The sequence below is a fragment of the Terrapene carolina genome, unplaced genomic scaffold (genome assembly GCF_002925995.2).
Source record: "Terrapene carolina triunguis isolate 2854851 unplaced genomic scaffold, T_m_triunguis-2.0 Scaffold359, whole genome shotgun sequence".
NCBI lineage: Eukaryota > Metazoa > Chordata > Testudines > Emydidae > Terrapene > Terrapene triunguis.
The window spans coordinates 68,155-83,599 of NW_020664710.1; the positions used below are offsets into that span (position 1 = coordinate 68,155).

Consider the following 15,445-nt stretch of genomic DNA (forward strand, 5'->3'; position numbering starts at 1 on the left):
ATGAAAGCATGTGTCTCACTGGTCCATAGGTGCTGAGTTTTTCTTTTCCCCAGGGCCCCGCTCCTACTTCACCCTCTCCCCCAAGGCCCCACCCTCACTCCACCTCTTCCCACCCCCGCCCTGCCCCCTCTCCGAGACCCCATCCGCTTGCTGCTCTCTGCCCTCCCCCAGACCCCTTCCTCCGCTGCCAAACAGCTATTTGGTGGCACCTCCAATCAGCTAATGGGGTGCGCTGCCAAACTGCTGATTTGAGGTGCCACCAAACAGCTGTGGCTGGTGGGTGCAGAGCACCCCCCTATTTTTTTTCTGTGGTGCTCCAGCCACAGAGCACCCACAGAGTTAGTGCCTATGCACTGGTCAGCAGAATCATTGTGTGATGTATGTGTGGAACATCTGTGAAGAGTAATACCTAAGGCTCTACTTGTATCATGAGAAGATTTTCAAATAATTGCAGCTGAGTTGTGGACAAGACATGGAAAATCGTAGAAAAGTAATAATGGACCTGTATTAATTGCGGTAATTTGGACAAGCCAGAGAAGCCCTATTTGTTTAAGAAAAATGTGCTGGAATACTATAAACACTCAAGTATTATGCTATGCCTGCTAAAAATTTTTTTATATCAGACATTTTGCTGCCACTATGTTACAGTCATTAATGTGCTGGGCTGACAGCCAGAGCCCCAGCTGCTCAGGTAAATGGCATTCTCCTGTACTAATGGGGGCGTAAAGTGTGTGTTGCAAACCTCAAAATGTGGGCAAAATGGTGGACTGTGCAAAGTAAACTAATTAAAATCAAAATTGCGATGGAAGCCTAATATTGCGGGATCTGCAATTTCCGCAGTATTGCAAATTAAGTAGGGCCTTAGTAATGACTAAATGCTAAAATTTATTCCCTACAGGTCTGTGAATGAAGGCAGGTCACCAGAAGGTGATCCACACACTCCTCTCAGGCAGCGAGGAAGAGGGGCTTATCGCACTCTGGCTGGTCACATGCAAATTGAGTACAGTGTTGAATGGTTCACAAGGGCCCCACATTTACATCCTGAGCAAAATGTTAATCAATAGATTGTGGGGGCTGCAGGAAAAAGCAAACAAGTGTGATCCTGGTTAGGAGAAAGAATGAACTTTTGAAACTATAACTGCTGTGCAGGTGAGCCCCCAGGTATTCCTTCCATCCGGGAGGCCAAGCTTCCAGCAGGCTTGATCTTTATGAGAACGGAGCTCACCCAAAATGGTTGAAAACACTGGGAAAAGGTCTTGGGGTAAGCTATCCTGCAGGGGACAGGGGAATGCCTTGCGAGTAAAGATTAGGCTCTAAAAAGGGGGTTATGGTTTGTTTCCAAAAGTCTAACTTTCTATCACTTGACTCTGTTCTTTGTTAATAAACATATTCTTGTTTTCACTATAAATACATGTGAGTGCTGTGTGGTAAGCAGCGTGAATCAGTGGGCGTGTGCTGTTCCTTTGGGAGGAGAGGCTCTAAGAGATCTGTGAGTGTTCAGTGGAACAGGCTGGGTTGGTGTGGGCCTATTGTTGACCTGTACCAAGAGAGCGAAGAAGCCGGGGGTGGGAGCGCACCTGGGAGGCAGTGCTTGCATTCCCAGAGGCTGGTGGAGAAGGGGCAGGGCATGGGTGGGGCCTAGGAGAAAGGGTGGGGTGGGGCAGGGGGGTTTGGTTTTATGTGATTAGGAAGGTGGCAACCCTAACTCAGACCCATAACCTCGGCACCCTACCTTCAACTTGGCCCTCTCTGTACATCCTTACATTCAGGACGCGTCTAAAACTTGCCAATTCTTCCTGCATCACATCTTTAAGATTTGGCCTTTCCTTGTCATCCACCCCACTGGAGCTCCCATGCAGGTCCACATCATCCTGCTTTTCAGCCACTGCACCCTCCTCTTCTCCGGCCTGGATGAATCCCATCCTGCCCCCTGCCCATCCATTCAGAATGCTGCAGTGAAGATCGCTTTTCTGGCTTACCCCCCCATCCCCTTTGACTGCATCACCCCTTTCTCTGCAGCCCTGCTCTGGCTCGCCTTCTCCATGCATCAAACACAAGTGACTTGTCTTCACTTTCACAACCTAGCCCCACCTACCTCTTTTCTCCTTTATTATTGACAGCAGAGACCATCACAGTTATGTATCCGCACAGCACTCAGCACCGTGGGGCCATGCTCCAGGACGAGGCTCCCTGAGCACCGCTAGTGTAATTGACAAGAAAGAAGCAGCTTGCAGAGCTCTGGCAAGAAGGTTAAGGTGACAATGATTTGGGGAACTGAAAGCAGTAATGGAGCGCAGCCACCACATCTCTAACAAACACCGGGTCAATAAGCTTGGCGTGCCAGCGTTCCGAAGGTTTGTTCTCTGCAGAGGAACGCGTCCAACTCTAAAGGGGTTCTTACCCCTCGCTGGCTGCTGCAGAGTCTTCCCAGCCCTCACTGACTTGTCCTTGCCTGGCAGAGGATGCTGAAGAGCAGTGTTAGGAAGCAGGTGATCGCAGCAGGTGACATGCAGACATAGGTTGCCATTTAAAAAGAATACTCCGTGTCTGGCAATAGTTACCACTGGTGCTCGGAGACACTGCGCTCTACCATTAGGGTAGACCTCTGTGGAAATAAGTGGCAAATGCTGACATTTTAAATGGCAAGTGAGTTATCTGCCCTGAGCTACGATCAATGTTTTGTTCCCTGCCCCCGCTCCCCATCCCTGAACATTCCCCACATCAGAACACCGGACTTTGTATTCACTTCAGTTGTAGGTTTCACCTTGGCAGCTTGCTAACCTAGAAGTATGCTTTAGATCTTTTGTTCTTTGAAGTGTTTTCCTTCTGTTACGAGCTCTATCACAGCTCAGGGAGGCAGATCACATCCAGAAGTCCAAGGAAGAAGGCTGGCAAGAGCTGAAGTTTGTCTCTAGGTTTTAATTCAAAGTTGATCTTACTGCCGAAACAAAAAACCCTCTGACTGAAAAATCATCCAGAAGTCGTCACCCCATCAAGAGGCTTGGAGCAAGTGGAACCAAAGCTAGGGGAGTCCAAGATACACAGAGAGCGTTTGCTGCAAAGGGTGCACGTAGCTCTACCTGTGAGGATGGGAACATGGGAGAGTTTGCAGGAGAGTTAGCAGGAGTTCAGTATCACTGTCTAGGAAGCCCATGGCAAAACGCTGGAAGAGCAGAAACTAGATCCTGTTTAGATGGAGGGTTTAATCTAATTTATACCAGTGTAAATCCAGAGCAACTGTAGAGAGCATATTAAATATCTTATCGGGACCGGGATCATCTTGACCAAGATTTAAAAGGTGTATTTAGAAGGTTTCAGTTACCCCATTCTAACACCACACTGCCCTGTCCGTGCTAGACTGATGCGCTAGTTGATCAAGGTGAAGTCCAAATATCCTCTTAACATCAACTTGACTAGATAACCAGTGTTAAAGGCCATGCTAGAGTGACACAGCGATTTCTACACACACCTTTTATCCTAGTCAAGATCAACCCTATGAGAACTGAAAGGATCATGCCGATAATAGTTCCAACTAGATTACACTAGATCCTCTATGGGACCTATATGGCCCCCAATACTGTACTATCTGAGCACTGCACAATCATTAGTGTATTGATCCTCCCAGCCTTAGTGTAAGGACCCAGGGGTGGCTGATAATCCCACAGTGCCACTAGGAGGTCATGCAGAGGTACAGCCAGGGAGCTGTGAAGAGTAGGTGCTGCAGGAAGTACTGCCCATGAGACCCAGAGTGACAGTACACTGTGGCCCTCTGATTGGCCAACTCCGCCTACTTAACCACATGGGTTGCCCCAGAAAGTTGTCTGGGCAGCCATACAGACCTTGGCCTGCTGAAATGCCAGACTTCGCCTCATCCTCTGGTCTCTGACTCCAGCCTGACTTCGACCCTGATTCCTGCCTCTCGATTCTAACCTGGTATTACCTCTGATCTCCAGTCTCGGACCCCAGCCACCAACCCTGACTCTTGTTTATGGGACTTGACCTTGCGATTCCTCCAACTCCAGCCTAACAACTCCTGTCCCCGGTGGGCAGACCTCAGCCCAGCTGTGACTGCTAGGCAAGACTGCCTATGCCCCGGTCCCTTACTCTCACAGTGGTATGGCAAAGTGCCATTATCCTCATTTTACTGATCAGGAACTGAGAATATAGTTCCTAGACAAATGCTATGTTTCAGTGACTTCGACTGCAGTACCACAAATATACTTTGTTTTTTTGGGAACAGGAAGACCTTGTACCAGCTAGTTTCCGGATTTTTTTTTTTTTAAGTGATTTTGGAAAGTCTCCCCCGTAAGAGATTTCAGGCACACAGGTCTTCTTAATTTTCAGACACATGATTCACGAATCACCATCTTACATTTTTCTGCTCCCTGAAAGATGCGGAAGAGTTAAAAATTATGACATGAAGATTTAGCTGGTGCAAAGAACAATTTTATTATTTGTTTGTTAAAGCAGTTTAAGTGCTGCATTACTGCACAAGAACTGAAATACAATCCAGCTCCAGGAAACAGACACCAGTTTGCAGACTACAGTCAAATCCTGTTTACATAGTACTGTGCAATAGGGCATTGACTTAAGTGTATTAAGCTAAACAGAAACAAGTTCTCTGTTCCGGAATAAGGATGTCCCTACATGCAGTTATTCAGTGATTAGGCTTTAAATTTGCACCCTACCTTAATCCATTTAATGTTTGAGCACAGACAGGCCCTAAAGCTTGAATGATTAAAGTTTACAGAAAAGAGAAAAAAAGTGTTTAATCCCATCTCTTGTATGGGATTAAAATGGGTAACTCTAGTCATCTCAAAGAGCTGTTGGACCCTTGTGGGGGCTCAGAGACTTGTTGTATTTAGTCTTGGCTACAGCTTTGGGCACACAGATCACAGATTCCTTATTGTGAGACCCAGAGACTGGGGTGAAGAAGAATTTAATTCTAAACCTAATTGTATGTGCTCAAAATTGTAGCTCTGCCCTCTCCATTAACTCTGCCAACTTAGGAAGTCTAGCAGATGTTAAGGTCTGTAGCATCGTTTCGGAGACATTGGCATGAAGGCAGCTGCCAGAATCCCTCTCATCAGGACTGCCACAACACAGGGAGTTATACACTTTGAAGTTTACGGCCATCAGTGAATAGACAGGCCGTCCAGAATAGCAGAGGGTAGAGAAGTAAGCGAGACATCATGTTTCATGGCTAAACACACTCACTTGGCTGCCTCAGCCAGGAGTGTGCAAGCAGGTGCAGGGCTTCTGTGGCTCAGCACCCATGGAAATCTAGACATCTGTAGTGGATAGAGCCCCAGCAGATCAGACCCACCTATGCCTTTTTCATACGTATAGTTAAGATATATGAGAGAGAGAGAGAGAGAGAGCGCGCGAGGCAGCCACACACAACAGTTAGATCCAGATATCAGAGCTGCAGTCTCCACCAGGGTAGCGGATCTCATGAGCAAGGACGGGTCCATGAGGTTCTGACCCAAAATCCACTAGGAAGTTTTTATTCACCTTCAGTCCACCTTTCACAGTGTCCACATCAATCTGCAGCATGACAGAGCCTTCCCTGAACAAGAAACAAGAAAGCAGACGTTGGGGGGAGGGGGAAAAATGAGGCTGTGTCTTGGTTTAAGAGATTCCTACACTTTGTTCTTCTCTTCCAGATTTTCTAGTTAACCACTCTGTCTAAAAGACCTTTTGGAGATGAGCCCCCAGCTTCAATGTTTGGGCACACCAGTATTCAGAGGTGTTTGGAACAAAAAATTTGTTTTGGTCTGGGACTCAGACTGTAGTGCCCACTGTGACAGGCAAAGGCTTCAGGTTCATTATAGTGCAGGTTCACTGCACTACACTGAACCGCCCAACAGAGGCCTGGGGGTCACACTCAGAAGCATCCTACGGAGAGTTACACTGCTCCATTGAAAACCTTGATTGAGCTGCCAATGAACCAGAGGGGACTACAACTAGATGTGCAGTTATACATTAACTGCAAGTGATAGGCAAGCCGCACCACGCCCTCATGTGGTCATGCAGAAAATCATCTGCTTTATGTAATAAAAATAATGTATTTGCGGGTGCTTTGAAGTAATACAGGTTTCCTGTAGGCTAGATCATCTTCAAAATACTAGTATCTAATGAATTCTTCCACACCCCCACCATTAGAGGAATGATTTCAATATCAGACATTGTTAAATTTCACAGATGCTCAGAGGCTGTTGTGCCTATTAAGTGTGGCCTGATTCTTACTGGTGTGTGAAACCCTGATATGGGTTAGTAGTAAGCAATGAGCTAATAAAGCCAGTCCTCCTGCACACATCAATGGGCCCTTGGAGGTGGTGCAATCACCACCCACTTCCGCTGCGGGGCTCATGAAAATGGACTTCTGCTGCAGGCACAGCTGCCTGTGGCTGGCCCTGGGATTTCCCATCCAAGAAAGTTTTCTTACTTGACAAGGTCTGGGTAAAATTGCTTGTCCCATCCACTGTAGAGGGAAGTGGAGACATATAGTCTCTTGCCATCCAAGCTCAGCTGGATCATCTGCGGTCCACCTTGCACCCTCTTCCCCTGGTGTTACAGGAAAACAAGACCTGGGTTTATAAGCTGCTAGTGGCATCACAAGGAAAGAAAAATGCAACAGGAGGGAGTACAGCAGCATGGCAGGTTCTGTTCCTGGCAGAACATCTGACCACCAGCATTCCTGAATGCATGGGGTGGTGAACCCCTGCATTTAGGCAAGGAGCAGTTCTAACCAAGACTGACTGCTTGCCTGATGCAGGTTCCTGGCTAACCTGTGCATACACACATTGGGTTATGCCAGAAAGGGCCTGATTCCACAGCATCTACTCAGGCAAGTCCTATTGTACTTGGATGGGAGCTTTGCCTCAGTAAGATGTGCAGAAGCTGGCACTCATATAGGAGCTGGCACTCATATAGGAGCTGGCATGCACCAAGAGACAGCTGCCAGTAGAGAAGTATTAATGGAGCAGTGGGGAAAATAGCCAGCATTGCTCACCTTGATCACAAAAGGCTCTGGCTGACAGTTCAGCTCTTGGTCTTCCACCACAACGATTGGCCCATCTCTTGGAATCTTGCCTCCCAGGAACACCTGTAAGCAAAGATGTCACAAAGATGTCAGGGTGTCCGTGTATGAAAGGAACATGGCCATGAGGGTACGGAATTGACCATCTAACCCCTATGCAAAAGAAAACTATCCTTTTCTCTCCTAAAGACATGGGATTCCCCAGCTTCGCAACCTAGTAATAGAAGCCTTTATGACTCTGACTTACCTGTCCCACCAGTCTGGGCTTCCGAGTGTTGGAAATATCATACTGACGAATGTCTCCATGGAACCAGTTGCTGAAATACAGGAACTTGTCATCCAGTGAGATCAGGATGTCGGTAATGAGACCTTGGAGAGGGCAGTTAGAGGTGGAGTCAGGAAACACACACAGAGCAGCAGACAATGACAAGGCTCATATGGCCATAGATCCGTCTTTGTTAGAACCCCAGTCCTAGAGCGTCAGCGCAGACCCAGATCAGACTAATCTAGTTCAGATATGAAACCCAGGCCCAAAGCAAAAGGTGGTCTCAGCCATATCATTGTATTCACTCTGTTTCCTCTCCAGGTCTCTTTTTGGCCCTCATTAATTACCAGGATTCCAGCCAAGATCAACCCACTCCCTGGAGAACACAACTATTGTGAGTTCCTGTTGAAAGACACAGGAACTCCCACATTCTTTCTAGAGACCACTGTCTCATAGACTCATAGACTTTAAGGTCAGAAGGGACCATTATGATCATCTAGTCTGAGCTCCCGCATGATGCAGGCCACAAAAATTATTCCACCCACTCCTGGAATAATTCTCTCCCTTGACTCAGCTGTTGAAGTCCCCAAATCGTGATTTAAAGACTTCAAGTCGCAGAGAATCCTCCAGCAAGCGACCCCTGCCCCATGCTGCGGAGGAAGGCGAAAAACCTCCAGGGCCTCTGCCAATCTACCCTGGAGGAAAATTCCTTCCTGACCCCAAATATGGCGATCAGCTGAACCCCGAGCATGCGGGCAAGATTCTCCAGCCAGACCCTCCGGAAAAAGTTCTCTGTGGTAACTTTTAATATCCCATCATTGACCATTGTTACTAATTACCAGCGATGGCACGTTATTGACCTTTTGACTAGAATCACGTTATCCCATCAAACCATCCCCTCCATAAACTTATCAAGCTTAATCTTAAAGCCAGAGAGGTCTTTCGCCCTGTCTGTCAAGCTTCAAGCAGCAAACCTGGGAGGAGGAGCCAAACCCTGTCGCCTGCATGGTAGTTCACAAGCAGGGCTGAGCAGAAGCCACTCTTCAACCTAGAATGTTCCCAATTAGCAGTTGGTGACAGAATATAGCACACTACATATGGGCCCAGACCAGAGGTACTATGTTGGAGAATCCAAACCCAACCTGTTCCAGGATCAGCATGTTTAAGTGCTACTCTGAATCAAACCTTCAGGCCAAGACAAAAATGATGCAACCAGTTTGTCACGGGCAAGAGAGTCAGGCCCAGCCTCATCTGTGACTGATTGGCTCCCTTTCCATCTGATCCTGGTCAGCTAGAGATCATGTGGCTGTTTAATTATTGTGCCCAGCTGGGAGGGTGTCCTGGGTTGCCTACAAAGGGTGAGAGCTCTGCTAGTGAGAGAAGCTGCAGAAGGGTTCTTGGCTGCTCTGGAAGGTGCTGGAGAAAGGTAACTTCCAGACAAATGGCCTGGAGGAGGGCTGAAGAAGGACAAGAGGACATGGCCTCCAGTAGTAGGTCCTGAAGCAGGAGGGACAGAGAGAAAAAGGGGGGAAACCCCTGGGAGCTGTAGCCCAGGATGGGCTGAGGAACGGTTTTGTTTAAGTTTTATGTAAGGAGAATAAAAATGTGCTTGGAAAAGACTCAATGTGGCAGTGAGTCCTTCATGGGCTGGGGAGACATGCCGGCAGCGTACTGCTCCCAGCTGCTCCTTTACAACCACAATTTCCACTGTTGGAGGCGGGGCAGGGGGAGAAAACTGCAAGAGGTGATGTCATGGTCATTAAATTGGAAAGGTGGGGGAATCGGAGGCATGGATTTAAAGGAAAGGGTCCAACTGGAAAATGGGCTCTCCCCTGACCAACCAATGATTGGGATCTCAATTGAGAGGCCCTCAAGTCCCTTTGGATACAGAAAGGGGTCTCCCAAATACCGGGACCAGCTAGTATTCACCAGCCCATAAATCTGCTCTAGGAGAACCAGCTACTTGAGGTTGTGATAACTGTTGTGTAAGGGTGATGACAAGAGGCAGATACATGGTGTCACAGGCGCTGACTTTCCAAAGTGCCAGGGGGTGCTCGACCCCCGGCTCTGCCTCAGGTCCTGCCCCCACTCCACCTCTTCCCCCAAGATCCCACCCCAGCCCTGCCTCTTCCCACCCCTTCCCGCCCCCTCCCCCGGGCGTGCTGTGTCCTCGCTCCTCCCTCTACCTCCCACAGCCTCCAGCATGCTGTGAAAGGGCTGATTGCGGTACGTGGGAGGCATGGGGAGGGAGGGGGAGGCGCTGATCTGGGGGGCCAGCCAGTGGGCGGGAGGCACTGGGGGGGTTCTGATAGGGGGGCTGCCGGTGGGTGCTCCAGCCCCAGAGCACCAATAGAGTCGGTGCCTATGGATGGTATCCAAAGGGCACTGCAAAAGAATCTTCCATAGGAAGAGACACTGGCCACCTCCTTAGAGCGTCAGTCAAGATGAGCCAGATTCCCACTCATAACACACATTGGGGGATCTTAATACAAATAGGTATGCAATTGGCAATTCTAAGCCATTCCCTCTTTGGAGGGACACTTGCATCTCTTTGAAGGTATGCCAAAGTCCTGGTATAACTGATAAGCTCCTCCATATGTTTCATGCAAAAAGTGTTTGTCATTCAATGATAAGATGCTCAGCCCAGCTGCAAAGCATGAGGAGGAAAATTTTGAAACATGCTTACACTAACCTGGCATTTCAGGAAAAAGCCAACCGTTCACCTTCTTGCTGGGGACTTGAACCACCTTCTCTGCTGCCCAATTTCCATTCTGTACAAGAGTAAACATAATATTCCCTTGCGGTAAGTCAGCAAGAACCCAATTATACATGACAGAGGCAGAATAAGCATGTGACGGTGTGTACCTAGCATATACAAAGGTACTGCAAATAAATGTTAACAATTGATGTGAATAGTAAATAGGTGATTAGCTAGAAACACAGAGTTAATGATTATAGATCTGTCAATACTAAAAATAGAAGCATTGTTCATTGGACCTCAACAATAGCCTAGGTTTTGGAGCACAGCCATGGAGTTATGTCTACACTACAGATGCTACGGTGGTACAGCTACAGCACTGCAACTGTGCTGCTGCAGTGTAGACACTGTAGTTAATCAATTCACCCCTCTGAAAGGCAGTAGCTAGGTTGATGGAAGAATCAGTTGACCTAGCCGTGTCTACACCAGGGCTTAGGTCAACTTAAAACTAAGTCTCTCAGAGGTATGAATGTTTCACATCCTATACGATGTAGCTAAGTCAACCTAACTGTTAGGTATAGGCCAGGGACAGGGGGATATATACATGATGGGTTAGGAGGCTTTGTGCCGTCTATGGAACTGGGGCTAGATCTCCCCAACATAGCCACCTTGCAGAAGCCTTTAGCACAGGCCATAAAGAACATAGTAGGGAAAATATAGTAGCCACTGGGCAGTTAGTTCACTACAAAGAGTCTAGATAATTATACACGCATATAGGAAAACCAGTTTAATTCTATTTAAGCTGTTCTCTAGATCCATCTTAAGACGTAAAACGAATGTCCCTTATATGAACTCCACTTTGTATTTAGCTGTGACCCAGTACTTTTCCCAGACCTGAAGAAGAATTCTGGGTAAGCTTGAAAGCTTGTCTCTTCCACCAACAGAAGTTGTTCCAATACAAGATATTACCTCACCCAACTTGTCACCTCAAATTGTCCACGAATAAGAACAATATTGTAAGAACAGGTTGTTTGGCAAGACTCCTCCAAGCCACCCAGTTCTCAAGAGCCAAAGAGTTCATTTTAAAGTGGCTAGTGGTTGAGGGCACATTATTTCACATGGGGATATTGGCTCTTTTTGGGTTCCCAATATAGCAAGTTTTGGATTTATTAACTATCTTTTAGTTTCCAAATGCCCACTGGCTTGTAAAGGCACTGGCAGGACTCAGTGCACACTGAGAATTTCTACAATGCAAGTGAAACTCAGCCAAAGACAGAGAACATTAGGAGCTTGTGGGAGCTCCCAATATAAGTTGACATTGGCCTATTGATTTCCTTTGGGAACAAGTAGTATTTTCCTGGGCCTTCTAGAGCAAAGATTTGGCTCCTATCCAGGGCCTTTCTGGGAGGTGTGCTGTTTCATAGAGCCATACAGCTCGGTCAACTTGGATGCAACACAAAAAACAGATGCTGCCCAAATCTATCCTAACTGAATTCCATTGTCTAAGTGACCCATTGTCTAAGTGGCTTTCTAAAACATGCTCATGTTTAACCTTGCCTTCTGTCACATGGCAGCTGTTACAGTGCTTACCCCCGTCTTGTAGAAGCGATGGATTGCACTACTCAGAGCACAGCCAACATATCCCTCTGCTGCATCGGGGTTGTGGAGGAATCTGATTTCCAGAGGGATGGAGTCTTCCCCCAGGTCAATTGATTGAGTGAAGACATGAGTGGTCCAGTCCCACACGTTAATGTGACGGCCATAGCTCCCTGAGAGATCAAGTCAAACAAAAATAAAGTCAGGAGAGTTGATTTTAGAATTGGAGAACAACCAATTCCAAGAGTGCAGACAGACAGCTAAACAATTAAATGCCTCTGGCAAGGAGAGTTATTGCAGCTGCAGCCTATACTAGATTGATACATTAGAAGCAAGAGGAAGACCCAGGACAGGACAGGCCCATTACTCAATGAGGGGGGAAAAAACAATAACAGAAAATGTGGAAATGGCAGAAGTGCTAAATGACTTTTTTGCTTCAGGTTTTACCAAAAAGTTTAGTGGTGACTGGACATCTAACATACTGAATGCTAGTGAAAATGAGGTAACATCAGAAGGTAAAATAGAGAAAGAACAAATTAAAAATTACTTAGACAAATTAGATGTCTTCAAGTCACCAGGGCCTGATGAAATACATCCTAGGGTACTCAAGGAGCTGACTGAGGAGATAAATGAGGCATTAGCGATTATCTTCGAAAAGTCATGGAAGACGGAAGAGATTTCTGAGGACTGGAAAAGGGCAAATACAGTGCCCATCTATAAAAAGGGAATAAGGACAACCCAGGGGATTACAGACCAGTCAGCTTAACTTCAGTACCCGAAAGATAATGGAGCAAATAATTAAGCAATCAATTTGCAAATACCTAGAAGATAATAAGGTGATAAGTAACAGTCAGCATGGATTTGTCAAGAACAAATCATGTCAAGCCAACTTAAAAGCTTTCTGTGATAGGGTAACAAGTCTTGTGAATAGGGGGGAAGTGGTAGATGTGCTATATCTTGACTTTAGTAAGGCTTTTGATACGGTCTTGCATGACTGTCTCATAAACAAACTAGGGAAAATACAACTTAGATGAAGCTACTATAAGGTGGGTGCATAACTGGTTGGAAAACCGTTCCCACAGAGTAGTTATCTGTGGTTCACAGTCAAGCTGGAAGGGATATCAAGTGGGGTCCTGAAGAGATGGGTTCTGGGTCCAGTTCTGTTCAATATCTTCATCAATGATTTAGATAATGGCATAGAGAGTACACTTATAAAGTTTGTGGATGATACAAAGCTGGGAGGGGTTGCAAATGCTTTGGAGGATAGGATTAAAATTCAAAATGATCTGGACAAACTGGAGAAATGGTCTGAAGTAAATATAATGAAATTCAATAAGGACAAATGCAAAGTACTCCACTTAGGGAGGAACAATCAATTGCACACATACAAAATGGGAAATGACTGCCTAGGAAGAAGGACTGTGGAAAGGGATCTGGGGATCATAGTGGATCACAAACTTAATATTGTATGAGTCAACAGTGTAACACTGTTGCAAAAAAAGCAAACATCATTCTGGGATGTATTAGCAGGACTGTTGTAAGCAAAACACGATAAAAGTAATTCTTCCGCTCTACTCTGCGCTGATAAAGTTTCAACTGGATTACTGTGTCCATTTCTGGGCGCCACATTTCAGGAAAGATGTGGACAAAGTTCAGAGAAAAGCAACAAAAATAATTAAAGGTCTAGAAAGCATGATCTGTGAGAAAAAATTGGGTTTGTTTAGTCTGGAGAAGAGAAGACTGAGGGGGGACATGATAGCAGTTTTCAAGTACATAAAAGGTTGTTACAGTGAGGAGGGAGACAAATTGTTCTTGTTAACCTCTGAGGACAGGACAAGAAGCAATGGGCTTAAATTGCAGCAAGGGCGGTTTAGGTTGGACATTAGGAAAAACTTCTTGTCAGGGTGGTTAAGCACTGGAATAAATTGCCTACGGAGGCTGTGTAATCTCCATCACTGGGATTTTTAAGAGCAGGTTAGACAAACACCTGTCAAGGATGGTCTAGATAATACTTAGTCCTGCCTTGAGTGCAGGGGACTGGACTAGAAGACCTCTCGAGGTCCCTTCCAGTCCTACGATTTTATGAAAGGTTTCAAGGGTTTTAATAGCACAGCAAATGGACCTTTGCTCTTAACTATATAATCATGCCAAACATCTTCACCCATTTAAAAATCGTCACAGGTGAGGGGTCAGGCATCAGATTGTGGGATTCTTGTCACTACAACACCTTGGCCCGTGTGCAGTAGAAAACAGAGAAAGACTGAGTTCAATGGGAGACCGGAGGACAGAGGGTCTCAATCCATTGATCCTTCAGAGCTGAACACCCCAGGTTAGCTACATATGGGTCTTTTCAAAAGCAGTATGAGTGGCCTCCAACATTTTGGGTATGTGACTGTCTCCCGTGGAGGTGATAGAGAAGAACAAGATGACCTTTTGAGGGGAGGTCAGACTAAACGGAGATGCCCCTCCCTCCTCACAGCTGAATTCTGACACTGAGTACAGCTCCATAGGAGCCCTTGTGGCCAGTCTAGTTCATATGTGCCCAAGGTTTTGCTGAACTTCTGATGTCACCAGCTAGAACTATTAAAGAACACTAAGAGTAGGTTTGTCCTGCCTTGTTTGGGGTTATATACATTGTGATCTTTAACAACTGGTGTAAACTAGCTCTGCAGACATCTTTACATGACAATTTTGCCTATGTACTCTGAAATCACCAGCCTCCACTGGTGACAGGAGAGTCCCTGGATGCAGTCCTCGCTTTATTGAAAGCTGGACCAGAATGTCACCGAATTTTAAACAAACACGCCCTCACCAGTCTTTAGGTCTGCTGGGTCTAACCCATTTGCCAAGACTTTTGGGATTCCCAATTCCGTGCTCATCAGGACATTATGCCGTGGCTGGTACCAGAAGTCATAGCCAAGTGCAGGGACGTTGGATCCTTTCTCCCAGTTCCCTTTCACCTCAAAAGTCTCTCCATCCAGCAAGATAAAGCCACCTGATGCCAAAAACAAAACAAAACAAATTGTTTGATTTTAATCACCCAGTTTAAGAGCTTAAGCAGGATAAGACACAATGCAATAGTGAACTCTTCCTCTAATAGGCTGTAGCATGTTACACATACTCTGAGGGAGGGTGGAGAGAGCTTTCTGGAAGGAGATGTTTTTTCTGTGCTTTCCATTGCAAGGGCTTTCATTAGTATTTCTAACAGTAAGCAAATTATCTCAAAGAGAATTTCCTCCCAAAGATTCAACAATGAAGTATCTTAACATAAGTGTCCTCCTAACCAGATACGTATGCCAACTGACCAAGCAAAGTGAGGCCCAGCACAACTCAATGGCATTTCTGTTGGCCTGTATGCGATAACTTTGGAACAGAGGATCTGATCAATTTAGGGTGACCAGACGTCCCGATATTATTGGGACAGTCCCGATTTTAGGGGACTTGTCCCGCGTCCCGACCTTACATTGGTCGGGACGTCTGGTCACCCTATATGACGGAGACCGCAGCAAGCTGGCGCCACCGGCACCACTCACCTTCCCTCCCTGGGCCCTGGGGCAGCGCGCAGCTGAGCTCCCGGCGCGGCGGCGCCAGCCCACGGGGCCCCCCGCCCGGCTGGAGGAGCCTGCAGAGCGCAGCCCTGCCCCTGCCCCGGCACACAGAGAGGCAGCTGCAGCGGGGCGGGGCCTGTAGACTGCGGCAGCAGGCAGCGGCCACCGGGCAGAGAGCCCCCCCTCGCCCCTGCCCCCCTCCCCTCGACCCTAGGAAGGGGCCAGAGGGACTGGGAGGGACCTGCCTGCTGGATGCTTCCTGGGAGCCGCTCCAGGTAAGCACTGCTGGGCTTACC

At 46.9% G+C, this 15,445-nt stretch overlaps 1 protein-coding gene across 1 annotated transcript; it reads right to left on the reverse strand.

Annotated features, from left to right (window-relative positions):
• Positions 1-4,440: 4,440 nt before the first annotated feature.
• Positions 4,441-14,887, reverse strand: SELENBP1 (selenium binding protein 1). The gene is made up of 7 exons (XM_026657837.2): positions 14,414-14,887; positions 11,596-11,774; positions 10,000-10,078; positions 7,290-7,411; positions 7,016-7,108; positions 6,449-6,567; positions 4,441-5,569 (listed from the first exon to the last, which is right to left on the reverse strand). The coding sequence occupies exons 1-7, from the start codon at positions 14,478-14,480 to the stop codon at positions 5,407-5,409; spliced, it is 822 nt and encodes a 273-aa protein (XP_026513622.1). The 5' UTR covers positions 14,481-14,887; the 3' UTR covers positions 4,441-5,406.
• Between the last annotated feature and the right edge of the window lie 558 nt (positions 14,888-15,445).

Excerpts from the sequence above, each read along its gene's own strand:
- SELENBP1 (XM_026657837.2), bottom strand. The coding sequence starts at position 14,480 with ATGAGCACGGAATTGGGAATCCCAAAAGTCTTGGCAAATGGGTTAGAC. Across the intron at positions 10,079-11,595 it reads ATCGCTTCTACAAGACGGGG|AATGGAAATTGGGCAGCAGA; the intron begins GTAAGCACTGTA and ends ACTCTTGTACAG. Across the intron at positions 7,412-9,999 it reads GCTTTTTCCTGAAATGCCAG|GTCTCATTACCGACATCCTG; the intron begins GTTAGTGTAAGC and ends GCCCTCTCCAAG.